At 38.8% G+C, this 17496-nt stretch overlaps 1 protein-coding gene across 7 annotated transcripts in view; it reads right to left on the reverse strand.

The window, feature by feature from the left end:
• The window catches only part of LOC122670700 (probable LRR receptor-like serine/threonine-protein kinase At1g06840), a 39106-nt gene that overhangs the window by 18035 nt on the left and 3575 nt on the right, over nt 1–17496 (reverse strand). For all 7 annotated transcript variants that reach the window (XM_043867702.1, XM_043867686.1, XM_043867710.1 and 4 more), the window contains 4 exons: nt 14888–15031; nt 14717–14788; nt 14508–14579; nt 1015–1089 (listed from right to left, as the gene is read on the reverse strand). In XM_043867702.1, the coding sequence (XP_043723637.1) occupies nt 1015–1089; nt 14508–14579; nt 14717–14788; nt 14888–15031 (363 nt within the window). The remainder of the gene's footprint in view (nt 1–1014; nt 1090–14507; nt 14580–14716; nt 14789–14887; nt 15032–17496) is intronic.

Genomic DNA, 17496 nt, shown 5'->3' on the forward strand with positions numbered 1-17496 from the left:
GTAGGTAGTTTATCCCCCCTCCTTTTGTTTCCCCTTTAATATATTATTTATTCACCCCGCAAAAAATATCAGTTAGCATGACTGTTATGCAACTAAGTGTAAGACAGTGGGACGGTTCTCTTAATGGTGGAACCAACTGAACCACCTGACAGCAATCTGACTCAAAAAAAGGAAAGTAATGAAACAGCAGAGCAGTGACATTATACTCCCTTATGATGCACTTGATGAGATTGAGTTACTAGTTGAATCAAAATCTAAGTATAATTAACTAACTGATGCCATTACATTATGCAGAATTCTTCTCAGGTAAGGGAACATAACGACCTTAATACTCCTTGAAGTGGACATCAACATCAGATGGCCAGAACCCCTCAAACCTAATGGAAGTTTAGGACTCTTGCTTTGTTACATAATTGGGGGAGCTGACCATAATTCCTACCCCGACCCTAAATACAATGTAGAAGAAATTCTAAATATTATAACTATTGCAGTGATAAATCAGTAAGAGTCAAAAGAAACAGAAAATGATACAAATCCAAATTAGTTCCAATATGGAAATTAATGGAAGAGAAAAAATAGCAACTCAATGCAGTATGTCAGGTATCCTATCCAATCAAGAGATGACTATCATTTGATGGAGACCGACTTACGCATGTAATCTAAGTCATTCAGCATAAAGACAATTATTCAGGACTGCCATTTGTGAACCTCTTGAGTGAGCAATGTGGAACCTATGATTTCATAGGCGGAATCTAAAACAGCAGAAATTAAATAGGACAATTTACTATTATTAGTATACTATTTACTTATATTTACGATACATTTGATTTATAGTTGTAGTAAGAATTCCTCCCACCCCCTTTCACTAGATAACAGAAGGATTTTATCACAAAGAAGATAGATAGAGTACAGAGAATATGGTTGCAGTTAGTATTTTTTACTCTTCATAGGAGCTCAAGAAAGTACAACTGAACTGGATACTTAATTGAACACAGACTGAGAAATTGCACTTACAATTTGAATAGTTTTGACATGTTTCCATAAGAAGCTGGAATCTCAGCCCCATCAAAGTGATTGTTATCAAGTTGTCTGCAAAAGAACAGTAAATGGAGGAAATATTGGAAAATTTAACAACAAATCCACCAATTTTGTTTCACAAATCACAACTAAGCATCATAATAGTCGAATTTTTTTTTTTAAAGAGAAAATGTCTAGTATAGCTGTGTAATTCCGAAAAAAAAAAAAAAAAAAACTACCATAAGTTATAGAGTTCAACAAAACATCAGATACTGGTGAACAGATTAATGCAAAGATGGCTTGTGACAGCAAAATTGCATAAACTACATAGAAGGATCAACAAAGTCGAAAATATCAAGTCAACCTTGCAACTTAAACATATCACTACACAAAAAAGTTATAATTGAGAAAAAAAATTACGTAAAAGAGTGACAAATTACAATCAATACACAAGTTAGGTACAGCACATATGTAAAGAACGTTAAGCACACAAAAGCACTCATTTACATACATTTTCGAGATTATTAAGGACTCAAAGAAGGTGACATCTTTGGAGAGAAGTCGCCTTTGGGAGGAAGGATGGCAGCATTTATACCCTTTAGTAGAAGCTGAATAGCCAAGGAAGATACATTTGAGTGCTTTGGGGTCAAGTTTTGTCCGAACTGATTTATTGACATGAACATAACAGACAAACCCAAACACTTTAGGGGGAAGGGAGAAAGCAGGAGCTTGAGGTGAAAGGGTTCCAGAGGGGATTTGGAGCCAAGCAGCTGAGTTGGCATCCGGTTGACTAGGAAGGCAGCAACAAGGAGGGCATCAAACCAAAAGGTCTTTCGGACATGCATGCCAAAAAGAAGGTTTCGAGTGACTTCCAACATATGGCGATTTTTTCTCTCAGCCACCCCATTCTGTTGGGGGTGTTAACACAAATAACTTGATGAATAATGCCATGGTCAACAAAGAACTGTTGAAGCCCCCCATACATATATTCACCCCCTCTATCAGAACGAACTATTTGAATGTGAGTGTCAAATTGAGTACAAACAAATTGATGAACATTCTTAAAAGCATCATAAACATCGCACTTTTGTTTCATAAAAAAAGTCCAAGTGGACTGGGAATAGTCATCAACAAAGGAAACAAAATAACAATAACCAAACAAAGAAGTAGTGGGAGTAGGTCCCCCAAACATCATAGTGCACAATATTAAAAGGAACAGTGGTTCTATTACCATGATAAGGATAGGATGAACAACAATGTTTAGCAAAAATACATGGTTCTCACTGAAAAACATAAGAAGAAGAAAAAGAAGTAAACAAGTAAGGTAATTGTTTCCTCATAACAACAAAAGATGGGTGGCCTAAATATTGATGCCAAAGCATCACAAAATCCATAGTACTCATAGTTCAAAAACTTGCCAAGATCTCGGCGAGATCTCGAGAAACTCGAGCTGGTCGAGACGAGATAGCATGCGAAATAAATAAAAAAATGCAATGTTTCGAAAAACTTGACCAAGACTTCGAATATTTCAAGAAATCTCGGTGAAATCTCTAATATTTCGAGAATCTCGACCTCAATACCCATAGAGTCATAGTATTGTATTGTTGGGACTTGGGAATTGAGACATGGAAGACTAGGATACTAAGGTGTCTATCACTTATGTATTATTCATTGTACTTGGGTTGGGAGTCTATGTAATATGCATTGTGAACACTTCACTGTATCTTGTGGTTTGTAGTAGAAACTTTAAGTCTTTAACTATTTCTTAAATAATTATTCAATATTATGTGTCTTCATCCATTATTGCATAATTTACTTGTTTTACTTGCCAATTATGTCTCGTATCATTCAAACAATGTGTAGAATAGGTAATATTACATGAAGGGTTCGGCCTTTACTGCCAACCAAGGATGCAAATCCAAAACACCAAATTGGGTGTTTTTTTTTTCAATTTAAAGCTTTAAATATGTTTATTAAGACTAAAACAACAACAAACTCAGCCTTATCCCAACTTAATGGGGTCGGCTACATGGATCCAAACAAAACAAAGTAGGGAAAACAGAGTTCTAAAAAAAAAGGGGAAGAGAGTTATACTAAGAGAGAAGGGGGAAGACATGAGAAATGAAAATGGAAAAGGACAAATGAAAGATGGGAAATAAATAGAAAAATGAACGATGCAAGATAGTAAGAGGAAAGAGGCATAGCCCAGCCCGTCAGGAGAATCTCAGCTAAATGGGGTCTGTGACATGGATCCTTGCCCTCCAATACGCGCTATTTGAGGTCATACTTAGGACAAGCGCTAGCCTAAGCATGTCTTTCCTCACCACTTCTCTTCTCCTATGGTCATTTTAGGTCCGCCCCTAATCTTCCAGCTCCTTCAATCGGAATCATATCACTCCTCCTTACTGGGACGTCCCTGGGTCTCCGTTGAATATGACCATACCACTTTAAACGACTCTCTTATAGTTTGTCATTGATCAAGGCTTCCCCCAAGTCCCATCTAATATGTTCATTCCGTACTTTGTCCTTCCTTGTTTTTCCACACATCCATCTTAATATCCTCATCTCTGCTACACAAAGCTTATCAATATGGCACTTCTTAACAGCCCAACATTCTGCCCCATACATCATGGCCGGTCGAACAACAGTCCTATAAAACTTTCCTTTAAGCTCTAAAGGAATACAGCTGTCGCATAACACTCCGGACGCATCTCTCCACTTCTTCCATCCTACTTTAATTCTCTGTGAAACATCATCCTCTATGCCACCTTCTTTATTTATGAGAAACCCCAGATATCTAAAATAGTCACTTTGCGGTATCTTTCTTTCCTCAATTCGCACCATACCAGTATCCATCATATTGTGACTAAAATTACACATATACTCCGGCTTCGTTCTACTAATCTTAAGGCCTCTTGTTTCCAAGGTTGCTCTCCATAACTCTAATTTAGCGTCAATCCCTTCTTTTGACTCATCTACCAGATCAATATCATCGATGAAAAGCATGCAACACGGGACCTCATCTTGAATGCTCTTGGTTAGATCGTCCATGACGAGCACAAATAGATGACTTAAGGCGGATCCCTGATGTAACCAATCGTAACTGGGAATTCCCTGCCCTGACCTCCCACTGATCTTACACTAGTTACCACGCCATCATACATATCATTAAGTACCTGCACATAATTACTCGACACTCCTTTCTTCACTAGAGTATGCTGGATTAGATCTCTAGGGCCTCGATCATAGGCTTTTTCCATGTCAATGTAGACCATATGGAGATCCTTCTTGATATCTCTATACCTTTCCATGAGCCTCCTCAATAAGTAGATAGCTTTTATTGTGGATCCACTTGGCATGAAGCCAAACTGGTTCACCGAGATATGAGTCTCTCTTTTCAAACGGGCTTCAATAACCTTCTCCCAAAGTTTCATACTGTGACTCGTTAGCTTTATGCTTTTATTGTTATTACACCTTTGGATATCACCTTTATTTTTGTAAATTGGGACTACAATGCTTCTTCTCCATTCATCTGGCATCCTCCTTGTGTTCATAATCCTGTTAAACAGCTTGGTTAGCCAATAAACCCCACAGCCTCCTAGGGTTTTCCACATTTCTATAAGAATCTCATCTGAGCCTAAAGTCTTGCCAACTTTCATCTTTCTTAATGCTTCCTTAACTTCCGCCACACTAACCTTTCTTACATAACTATGATGTGTGGTATCATGTTGAATGGAGTACTCGTTAGGATCATTTCTACTCGGCCCATCCCCATTAAGTAGGTCACAGATATACTCATCCCATCTCTTCACAATGTCCTCATCCCTTACCAACACTCTTCCATCCTTGCCCTTGATACACCTCACCTGATCGAAATCTCAACTCTTCCTTTAACTCTTCCTTTCTCTCATCTATCTTATACATAGCTTTTTCCCCATCTTTTATGTTTAGGCTGATATTAAGACTAAAACAAGCTCCCCTTAAAATTTCGGAGCCAACTATCGCCATTTGTCCCCCGAAACATATCCAAAACAAAAAAAACAAAAAAATGCACTGTCTTGCCGAGATCTCGAGATTTCGAAAAACTCGACCTAGTCGAGATGGCTGTTCGAGACGAGTTTTCGAACCATGATAGTACTATTGTCACTCTGGCCACACACACAAGACTGAGCAGTAGGCAAAAAAAGTGTGCGAGGCTCAAGAAGGTAGAGTCCTTTCTCTTCAAGCCCACTACCAATAATCCTCTTCGTCACCAAATCCTGAAAAAGACAATGAGAAGGAAAGAATGTGACACAACAATTCAGGGATTTGGTTAGATGACTAACTATAATAGGTTAGTAGCAAACTCAGGGCCATGAAGAATAGAGTCAAGAGAAATAAAAGGGGTGACCCGAACACTACCCTTACCAGGAATGGAAGAAAGAGACCCATTTGCAACTCTAACCTTATCCCTACCCGAGTAAGAATCATAACACTGAGACATACCAGTCATGTGGTCAGTGGAACCAGAGTCAATGACCCAAGAGGGAGCAGTGGAGGGTGCAGATGTAGAGACCTGCAAGACTGAGGCAGAAGTGTCTAACTCTGTAGGAGGAATAGAAGAGTGCCCAAGGCGAGACATCATCCTACGTAGTGCTACAATATCCTCCCTAGTAAGGGATTCAGGATCGACCTATAGTCCAGGTGACTCAGTCTCAGTTGTCACAGTATGAGCTCGAGCTCCCCCTTGCCCACCACCTTACATACCAATGGACCCACCACGTGTGCCAGGGTTGGCCATAAAGAAACTAGCACCTGTCTTTGGTGTACCCCAATTTTCCACAATGATCACACTTCTCTGTTATCTCTACGGGGTGGCCCTTGGCCTCTCCCCCTTCCATACCAATCTCTGTTAGAACTAGAAGCAAGAGCTGATCACTCCAGGGATGGTGCAGTGTCCATGGATACTCTCCTAGTCTCCTCACTCTGCAAGTAGCTACATACGTCATCTAAGGATGGAAGAGGTGACCGCACCAAGATTTGCAGATATGGCTCAAATTCTTGATTGAGCCCACCTTCCTCAGTCAAGTAACACTTCCTCTCCTTCCTCTTAGTTGGATCTTCTCATTGCTATTCGAAAGGGGAAGAGAGCTTGTACTAACCGTATAGCCAAGTTTGTTTCCTATGAAGCTCTTTCTCCTACAGGTATTGCCTACTCTACTGCTCTTGCTTCTTCTTCCATTCCCAAAAATGTCACTGAGGCTATGTTTGACCCAAAGTGGAAGGAGGCCATGTCTGAGGAAATGATGGCTCTTGAGAAGAGTGGTACTTGGACTCTTGTTGACCTTCTCAGGGGGAGAGTTCCAGTCGAATGCAAGTGGGTCTATACAATTAAGTACTGATCAGATGGTACTGTGGAAAGATATAAGTCTAGGTTGGTGGCCAAAGGGTACAGTCAAGTGTATGGTATTGACTACCAAGAAACATTTGCTCCTATGGCCAAGCACAACTCAATCAGAGTTCTTCTATCAGTGGCAGCCAATAGAGATTGGTCGTTGTATCAATTAGATGTAAAGAATGTCTTTCTCCATAGTGATCTAGAAGAAGAAGTGTATATGCAGCCTCCACCTGGTTTCAAGTTTCCATTAACAGAAGGGAAAGTGTGCATCCTAAAAAAGGCACTTTATAACCTTAAGCAGTCTCCTAAGGCCTGGTTTGAGCAATTTAGGCAAGCCATTCTAAGGAACGGGTATTCCCAGAGTCAGGCTGACCACACTTTGTTTATCCAGCGAGGAAATGGTATGATCACAGTCCTTATTGTTTATGTTGATGTATTACGGTAACTGGGAATGACCAAACCGAGATAAGTAAATTGAAGTCATACTTGGCCCAACAGTTTGAGATTAAAGATCTTAGACTCTTGAAGTATTTCTTAGGAATTGAAGTGTCGAGATCAAAGAAAGGAATCAATATTTGCCAAAGAAAGTTTGTACTGGACCTATCAAAGGAAACAGGAATGTTGGGGTGTAAACCAGCAAACTCCTTAATTGATCAAAGCCACAAACTTAGTGAAGATTTGATGCAGCCCTAGACCTGGACCATGAAGTTGACAAAGTAGAAGCAGCCACCTCACACCCTAAGGTTCTTCAAAGATCATCCAGGTCAAGGAGAGACAAGCCAGGCAAAGCCAGCCCCTGCAGGGATAGTCCATCCATTCCTTATCTTCCCAATAATTTTAAGGAAAGAAGTTGCACCTACAAAAGGGAAGATTTGGACTGATTTGGGATTATCTCAGTTTCTAAATAAATTATGCCTAAATAAATAAAGGATCAATCAGCTAGCTAGTATATTGGGTTGATTGAAGATTTGATTGAAGATTGGATTGAAGAGTGGATTTCTGATTGTGAGTATTTTGGGTAGATTGAAGAGAAGGTGGGATTCTGATTGGAAGAATATGGGGCTGATTGAAGATTGGAGGCTGGAATCTTATTTTTTTCTTTTCTTCCTTACACATACTCAATTCTAAGTCTATATGTAATCCTTCATGAGAATGTAGAAAACAAATTATGAAGTTTAATGAAAATTGCTCATTTAAGTATTTGGAACTCTCAATTGGAGTTTCCGTTGCAATTTTGATTTTCTTGTTCGATTGATCAACTCCTGGTCACGTAGGGAACGTGATTTTGACTCTCCCAATCCGTAGCTTCCAATGAGGCTGCACCATTTTTGGTTATCAGAGCCTAGGATTACGAGAGCGGAAGACTATAATGGCACCCTGACGAGCTACCCGTACAGTCCCCATCGAACATATCAATGCAAGGGAAGAAAACTTGCGGCTGCAGCAAGAAACTGCTGCCCTGCAGCGTGAGAATGAAGCTTTAAGAAATGAATCGAGACGTCCGAATCCGACTGAGGAAACGACCGATCCTGACTCACCTTCATCCGACAACGAACAACCTGGCCGAGAGAGGAGGCCTCACCGGAACAGGAACTAAATTGGTGGAGAGCGAGAAGTTGTGATGACGCCGAGGCATGGAGGTGGTCATACAACTCCCGTGTAGGACATCAACACAAGTGAAGTTCATACAACAATGGATGATGTTGCAGACAAACGAATCATTGTTCAGGTTGATTTCAATAAACCCCCAATTTTCAATGAGTACATCGATGAACACGGTGGTTTCGAAAGTCTTGAACCAGATTACGTTTCGAAAGCACAACAACATTTCCACCCGCATCGCATTGAGTGGTTCGACCTTGTCAGTACGTATGATGATCCGTATTTGGCCGGCCTTTACTACTTTCACGTCTCCATTTCAACTTGTTCGAGGTATTAGCATCATCAACAAGTCATATGTGAATTCCTCATTTTTTTCGAGTCGTGAAGATATCCATAGCTATCTTCATCAGATCTGAAGTGGTAATGCAAAGTTTGTTATGTACAATTGAAAATACCAACGGTGATTTTGCTTGTTTCCCGTTTGACCCCAGTGGACGAGGAGCATTATTAACTAGAAAGAGAGTTCGAGGACGAACTCTTTTTCAAACTAGAGGGAATGATGCAGCCCTAGACCTGGACCATGAAATTGACAAAGTAGAAGCAGCCACCTCACACCCTAAGGTTCTTCAACGATCAGTCCGGGTCAAGGAGAGGCATACCAAGCAAGGCCAGCCCCTGCAGGGATAGTCCATCCATTCCTTATCTTCCCAATAATTTTAAGGAAAGAAGTTGCACCTAAAAAAGGGAAGATTTGGACTGATTTGGGATTATCTCAGTTTCTAAATAAATTATGCCTAAATAAATGAAGGATCAATCAGCTAGCTAGTATATTGGGTTGATTGAAGATTTGATTGAAGATTGAATTGAAGAGTGGATTTCTGATTGAGAGTATTTTGGGTAGATTGAAGAGAAGGTGGTATTTTGGTTGGAAGAATATGGGGCTGATAGAAGATTGGAGATTGGAATCTTATTTTCTTTCTTTTCTTCCTTACACGTACTCAATTCTAAGTTTATATATAATCCTTCATGAGAATGTAGAAAGCAGATTATGAAGTTTAATGAAAATTACTCAGTTGAGTATTTGGAACTCTCAATTGGAGTTTCCGTTGCAATTTTGATTTTCTTGTTCAATTGATCAACTCCTGGTCACGTAGGGAACGTGATTTCGACTCTCCCGATCCGTAGCTTCCAATGAGGCTGCACCAAGATTATGGCTCTACTCTTATTGATGCAGGCAAGTACCAAGATTGGTTGGAAAACTGATCTATCTCTCTTTGACTCAGCCAGACATCACTTATGCAGTTGGAATGGTGAGCTAATTTATGCATGCCCCCAAGAATGGGCACTTGGATGTTGTTTATCGCATCATGTACTTGAAATCTTCTCCAGGAAAAGGACTTCTATATGCCAGACACAATCATTTGAGGATAAAGGGCTACACTGATGCCGATTGGGCTGGTTCTGTTTCAGACAATACGATCTACATCAGGTTACTGTACTTTTGTAGGTGGTAATCTAGTCACATGGGGCAATGAAAAAAATAACGGTTGTAGCCAGGTCTAGTGCAGAGGCAGAATTTAGAGCCATGGCTCATGGAGTGTGTGAACTTATATGGCTGAAGCAGTTGGATCAAGAGTAGGGATTTGACATTGATGGACTCATGCGGCTCTTTTGTGATAACAAGGCTGTTATATCATAATCCCATGCAACATGACCGAATGAAGCACAATGAGGTCGATAAGCACTTCATCAAAGAGAAGTTGGATTCAGGTTGCATTTGTACTCCCTTTGTGAAGACTGGTGATCAAGTGGCAAATATCTTCACCAAAGGTCTCATTTCTAACCAGTTCAGTACCCTTCTGTGCAAGCTGGGAATGTATGACATTTATTCTCCAGCTTGAGGGGGAGTGTTATTAGGGGTACTTTAGTCACTAGTTTATTGTAAGTCATGTTGAGTTGTAATTTTTCTCTGTTGTTATTTTTTTATCTTTTACCTCCATAAGGAAGCATATGTAATTCCAAGAATACTAGTAATGAATCAAATAGGTGAGAGAAGCTCTCAAGCTACTCACCACGGTTTCTCTCTCAACTCTTTCTCTTCTTTCTCTCTTCTTCTTCTTCTTCTTCTTCTTCTTCTTCTTCTCTCTTCCCAGCTGCTACTCCTTGTTCCTTTGGTTGAATACCTAGTTTCTATTTGAGAGGAGACAAACCTATTAGAATGGGACATCAATGAACCTCCAAATTTAACTTTACTTAATGAAATGGGTAATTGGAAGTTTTCTAAAAAGGGCATACCCAGTGCACTAGGCTCCCGCCACTGCAGGGTCTGTGTAATTGGAAGTTTTCTAAGAGGGGAAAATGGATGAGAAGATGAATGGGTTGGGTTTGAATAAGTTTTGCAACAATGCTGGAAACTAGCAACAGGATATTTGATGTTTTGAGTCTCTTCTTTTTCTTTTCTTTAATCAGTAGCAGTGATCTTTTCTTCCTCTTTCTAATCAGAAGCAGGGAAGGTAATTCATTCAAAAAATCAATAGGGTTATCATGTGCTTTTTGTGACCTATCATCTGCCCCACATCTTAAGAATTAGGATTATAAAAAGAACAGGTGTAAATACATCATCTAAAGTTCAACATAGAGAACCAGTTTTTATCAAGTGACGCTCTCACCCACCCCCTCAACACACAATGAATTCCTATGTTGCAATTTGCAAATGTCTAGTCTAGGCTATAAAATCCCATATATGCATATACCCTAGGCAGATTGTGTAATTTCTCAACAATTTGCTGTTTCAAACCTTCACTCACCCAAACAATGGTGTATCTCCAGGAAAATATTACCTGGAGGGTCAGAAAGACTCAGAATTTATTTCGCTATGTCATTTTCAGCAACGTCCTATTGTATCTCGCTATGTCATTCTCAGAAAATGAAGCAACATGTTGGCACATTATATTTTTCCGTGTATTTTGTGATGATCTAAACATGGTTGTGATCGTCGTGGGAATATTAACTATATTTCTTAAATGATGTATAATATTAATTCTCATAGATCGAACATGAAGTCCATCAAGCAGAGAAAAAGCTCAGAGATCAAATCAAGCAAGCTAGGTCCAAGAGCTTTGAAGCCTTGATCAACAGTATGGAGGTTCACCAAGTCATCAGCAAGTCAAGAGTTTGAAGATACATGAGATGGAAGCACGCATGAAAGCTTCACAAGACATAGACTAAGTCTCAATGTTAGTAAATTCATATGTAATCCTATGTAGGGTTCTTGCAGCGTAAAAGTCCAAGAAAATGGTTAAGAAATCATCCCTATAATCAAGGGAACGACCAAACTGAAAGGAAGTTGATTGGACACAAATGAGTCAATTTGTGGGTTAACAGAATAGGGAGGGGCATCCAGTTACTTCATCCAAAAATCAGGCTGAAGTCCTTGTTTGAACGTCTGGCTGTATGATCCGGACATCCACCCTGCAAGCACCAATTCATACCACCACCTAAGGACGATGATACATTGGAGTCCATGGACATCAGTGTCAGGAGCTTGACTGACACTCTCGGAGGCATGAGTATAGAGAGTGGTATGCATGGGGAGCAGTGGCAAGCATTGTCATATAGATATGGCCCAAGGATACTTGGTATGGTCACTTTGGGCCGGTTAGCTCTTCATCATCATTACCCTCTGCCTCTGAGTATGAAGGTCAATCGCGCACTGGGTCAAGTTTTGTGGACAACATCTTCGGCTTCCCGACCTCCCAGCCATACATACCGGTTCTGGTTCCACACGCACCATCCAGTAACAGTGGCTCGATCGAGTTACTTACGGTTCGGAGATATATACCCTAAGTTAGGATACCTCAAGTACGTTGACGATTCCATTTATAGGGCTGCCATGGACAACTTCAAGCGTTTCTTCCGCCATACTATGACATGGCCAGCTTTTATGATTCAATGGAGGAAAACTTGATTAGGCATTAACAACATTCTAGTGCTTTCGATCCGGCCCGACACTCGTTTCAATACTAGGAGTCCAGGACTTATAGGATGAGCATAGGGGTGACTTGTTGCTTGTATTGTTGAATGTTGACTCCATTATATTTGACTCTTATGTAATAAACAATGTTAGATGTATGATTTATGAAATGGTTTATAATTTGATGTCATTTCATTCCTATTGTGTATTTAAGTTGTTTTATTTGAATATATGTGTTCTAATACTAAAGATTATGTGGAATAGACAATAACAATGTATATATACAGCGTACACTACCAACCTAGGGTCCAAAGTCAAACTACCATTTTGGGTGTGATTTTTAAGAATCTAAGGATTCCACTATGTTTATATGGCCTAAAATAGGCTGGTCCTACAAGTTTCATGACCTAATTAGGTCATATGGCCCCTGAAACCTAAGTTCGAAATTTCAAAAATCAAGTTTCAGCTGAAATTCGATTTCGGGCTTGACCGAAACCATGCCTGAAACTGAAACCTTGAACCTTGACCTAGTTGAAGTAAGGAGGTAAAAAGAAGCTTTAGTACCAAACCTTCTACTAGATTTCAAGGCCCAACTAGTATCCTCGCCATTTTTGTCAATAAATATTTCATGTAAACAATTAAGTATGGTTCATTGCCTCCTCTATGACTCTATCTCAAACCTCCCTTATCTCTCTTTGAAACCCAAAATCCGATTTGAACTCTCTCCTATATTATTTCTTTCTTTTCTTATTTTATTTTTTTAGATTATCTTGCACGTAACACCCTTCTTAGCTATACCGCTTCTTAACTACCCAACATTCCGCTCTAGGTTATACCGCTTCTAAGTACCCAACATTCCGCTCTAGGTCTCGAGATGGAGTGTAATACAACAACAACATCACATCATTAAGGTTCAACTAAATGGGGTCTAGACCACATGGATCTTTGCTCTCCAATCAGCTCTATTTGAGGTCATACCAGGAACAAGGCCTAAGCTAAGCATGTCCTTTTTCACCACTTTCTCTTATGGTTATCTTAGGCCTGCCCCTGGTTCTTTTGGTTCCCTCCATCAGGATCAGGTCACTCCTCCGAATTGGGGGCATCTGGAGGCCTCCATTGAACATGGCCATACCACCTCAAACGACTCTCTCTAAGTTTGTCATATATCGAAGCTACTACCAACCCAGCTCTAATATGGTCATTCCTCACTTTATCCTTCCTATTTTTCCCACTCATCCATCTCAACATCCTCATCTCTGCAACGCCCAGTTTACTTATATGACACTTCATCACCGCCCAGCATTCCGCCCCATACATCATAGCTGGTCTAATGACAGTCCTATAAAACTTTCCTTTAAGCTTTATTGAAGTTACTAACATTTGTTGCTTGGAGTCCATGATATGAACTTCACATTTCTATTGGTGTAATTAGAGTTTTAATCATCAGACGTATCTAAATCATTTTAGTCCCCAACCACATAAAGCTTCTGATTTTGAGAAACCTTTGATTGGTTACTTGCTTGGACTAAACTTTTTTTTTTCCCTACAATTACTCAAGCCTAAACCTTATTTTACAATATTCATAACCCCTGCAGGTTCAAGTACATTCAGATTTGCACTGCATCAGTCCGCTCCTATGAGTTAAGTCTCTTCTTCCAACTGATTTTCAGCATCAGTGCTCAAAAAGTTCAGTATTATCTTCCTTCCGTACATGCATTGATACACTATCCCTAACTGACAACTGACAAATGACAACAACCTCTCTCTCTCTCCTGCATATTTCCTCATATTGGCTTCTCAGGTCATTTATTTGGTAAGATCTTTTGCTTATTTTTTCAAGCTTCCTTCACATCATTTGAAAGGAATTTGACTCTCTGGAATCTGTTGCATTCAATTACAATTTACCTTGCTTTATTCTATTAAGAACAAAAATATCCATCACCCAGGATTGAAAGCTGTTCAAGTGCATGAACAGCCCACAAGTACTTCTGTGGCACATGTGGACAGATTGGGACATACATCAAAGAGTTCTACTTAAAGAAGATTGAAACTCATGTATGACGACAGTGAGGTATGATTCATGATATTGGTGAACTAAGTTTCCTAAGTTATAACCGAACTAAGTTTCCTAAGTTATAGCCAATAATAAATTTCAAAATTAGAAAGTCTCTAATGAAACATCATTGAAACTTAGTAGAGAGTGACATTTGACAATGAAGTTGATCAACTAAGTTTGGCACTTTGACCTCAACATAATACCAATATTTTCTAAGATAATCAATAAACAAAAATGGAAATTAGAAAGACAGTAACAAAACTTCTTTGAGGCTTACCTCAACCATTAGGGCATGAAATAGAAGATTTTAGTGTACAGAGTTACATGAAATACAGTAAGTCACAAAATAATTGGACATTATGAGCACAAATAAAATGATACTATCATCCCACTTGAAAAAATGGACAGGGACCCAAAAAATTAATTAAGGAATCAAATTAATTGAAAATAGCAATCTAAATTATAGTGTGAGAGGAACCTACATTATACGCAAGCTTGGCATGTTACATAACTCTGGTGGAAGATACCCTGATAAGTTATTATTATCTAGAACGCTGTAAAAAATACATTATAAAGACGAAAAGCGTTAAGTAAAACTTAATATACTGGAATATCTTACTCTATGGACTATGGAATAACAGAACTAGAATTTAATGGTGTAATATGATCTGAATAAATTCCTAAAACTCACCAGTGAAGAATTTTTGGTAATTTGGAAAGCTCAGGTGGAATTTGCCCAGAAAATGAGTTGTTGTTTAGGTGGCTGGAAAAAAGTACATATGAGCAGGTAAACCACATTGAAGATAGTTATATTAAAAGTCCATTCAAAGAAGAAGTGACATTGGTTCTAAAACGCACTCACAGATGTCGAGTTCCGATTAAGTTTGAGAACGATTTTGGTATTGGTCCTGATAATTGGTTCTGGTCTACCTGGAGCCTATCTAAATGAGGAAGATGGCCAATCTCATCTGGTAAGGAACCTGATAATTTGTTTCCATTCAAAAGCCTGTGCATACAAAAGACATAGATAGAGTCAAAAACTGAATAAATAAAAAATATTTAAACATGCACATCTGTTGTATTTGATCAAAAAAATAAAAACATAAACAATCAGTTAGCAGTCAAGAATATCTTTGAGAAACCAATTACATGAAAACTAGAATTCTCTGAAAAAATTTTCCATATTTCTGGTAACAAACAAAACGTTTATATGTCATACACAATGACCAGGGGCTCAAATCATAATGAATGTAACTCCTGGAAAAATATTGTATGCAGAATTCTGCTGACAACTCCACCAGTGCCTTTCTGTTGGGAAAAGACTTGGTTGAGCTGAGTTGAGATTTCTTCTGACAAAGTAAGAAAAGGTTTTTATGTACATATTTATTTGATGAACATTTCCAAAATTGTATTGTTTAGGTTGAAAGCTTCAAATTCAAACAAAACATCCTTTAACATGATCACAAAGTTCTTCATGTAGTAACCTTTGACCAATCATCATATTACTAGCCAGGTAACTACTACAATAGAATTCTATGTCCTTGAGCTTCGTAGATGTTTTTCAAGAACCCTACAAGAATGATAAAGCCCCTAGATCCACCCACAAGCTCTTATACTCCCTTGTTTAATCTGCAAAGATATTTATCATTCAAAAAAAAAAAAAAAAATCTAGTCACCGTAAAGCACATATCATCCCCAGTTCTTTCTTGCAAAGATATTTAGAATCCAACTACACACGATCAAAATAAGAAATTATATTTCTTATGAATGCTATACATGTTAGTGTATACTGCTAGATTGTATATAATATTGCATCTATATTTTGTTCTCGTGCTTAAAGCTTCCTTGTTTGGATATTGCCATGTTTAGTTGCCAATCACTTGTATATATTTCCATCACTGTAATGAATACATACACAAGGTTTCACTAGAATTGTCATAGTATCAGAGACTTCTCTTTGTGATCGTATCAGTCCCGAGCTCCTCTACCAGCCCTTACTCTGAGTTCTTCCCTGTTGGTTGCCTGAGATCAGTGCTGCCGATGCTTGCTGCTGCCTACCATTACCTGCTACTGCCACCATAATCTCTATTCCCTCTGCATCACAGCACCCCCGCAACCCCCTGAAACCCCTCTCCCTGCCCCCTAAAAACCCTCCTCCAGCCTGAATCCCAGCATCTGCCACCCCCGCTGGAACCTACCCCTAACCCACCCATTGCCGGTGCTACTCCCCCGTAACCCACCCCCAGCAACAACTGCCCCTGAAGATACATCCGCCTAACCCCATCCGAGAAGCACCTTCGCAACCCCATCCCTACCGCCTAAACCCTCCCTGCTCCGTTCCTCCCGATCCTAACACCCTCCCCACTGCATCCACCCCTCTCTGTTCGCTCCCTCCAAGTAACACACAGATTTCTTTCCATTTTAATTCTACCAGAGAAATCCGTTCCCACTACCATATTGATCACTTTCATCGGTGGATTTTATGGTTTTAAAACTTGTGATGCCAAGCAAGGGAAGGAATAACATATTATAACGGTAAATTCTCAGGTAAGAGTGAATTTAGAACCAAAACCGAAATTGGCCGTTTAAAACTGAACCAAATCGCCTTAAGCTCGAGCTAGAATTTTTTTCAGGTGTGGGTTGGTTTCAGTTTCATGTCTAAAACCGTCAAATCGAATCGAATTATCTATTTTCAAATTGAATAAAAAAAATCGTATAAAATTATATTCTTTTATATTTTAAATCAAAAGTGGATGATAATTTTTTTTCCATTTTAGTGTGTGAGAAAAATTGGATGGACTATGATCCTAATGAATAAGGGTTTTTTATTGGTGAAGATATAATAAAGTTGGTCCAAATATTTAAAATAAGACCTAAACCAAATTAAACCCCACTAAGAAGTTGAATACAAAACCAAATAAAAACAAAACAAAACTAAACCGAGTCAATTTGATTTTGGTTTTGGAAATGTATTCCTATTCTTGTTTCTGTTATTTTTTTTTGTTTTTATATTTTTCTTGAATCGAGTCGAAATCGAACCGATTGACACCCTTATTCTCAGACAATGTGTGCTTTTTCGCGATTTTACAGATATATATTTTGTACCATTAGACATATTATTTTCATTCAATTATCCTTTCTTAGTACTTTTTAAGGTTGGTAGTTGTTAGCTTATCTTAAAGTTTGCCCCTTACATAAAATGTTTTCAAAAGGACTAGGGATACCTTGGGCAATGCAATATTGAAAATATTCTCTTTCATTAGGCTCTACATCAAGAATACTTCCAATCTCAAATGGACAACGGTTTCCAATGAAAAACTACAATGATTTTGCTTATCCCTTCAGGGACAAGAAATAGAGAAGCTTATACTTCAATACTCCATATTATCATAAAAGAATATATTTTACTACATAAAGATATATACATATGTAAAACTATGAAAATTTAGTAACTATTAAAACATAAAGGGA

Source organism: Telopea speciosissima, chromosome 1, assembly GCF_018873765.1.
Source record: "Telopea speciosissima isolate NSW1024214 ecotype Mountain lineage chromosome 1, Tspe_v1, whole genome shotgun sequence".
In the NCBI taxonomy this organism is placed as follows: Eukaryota; Viridiplantae; Streptophyta; class Magnoliopsida; order Proteales; family Proteaceae; genus Telopea; species Telopea speciosissima.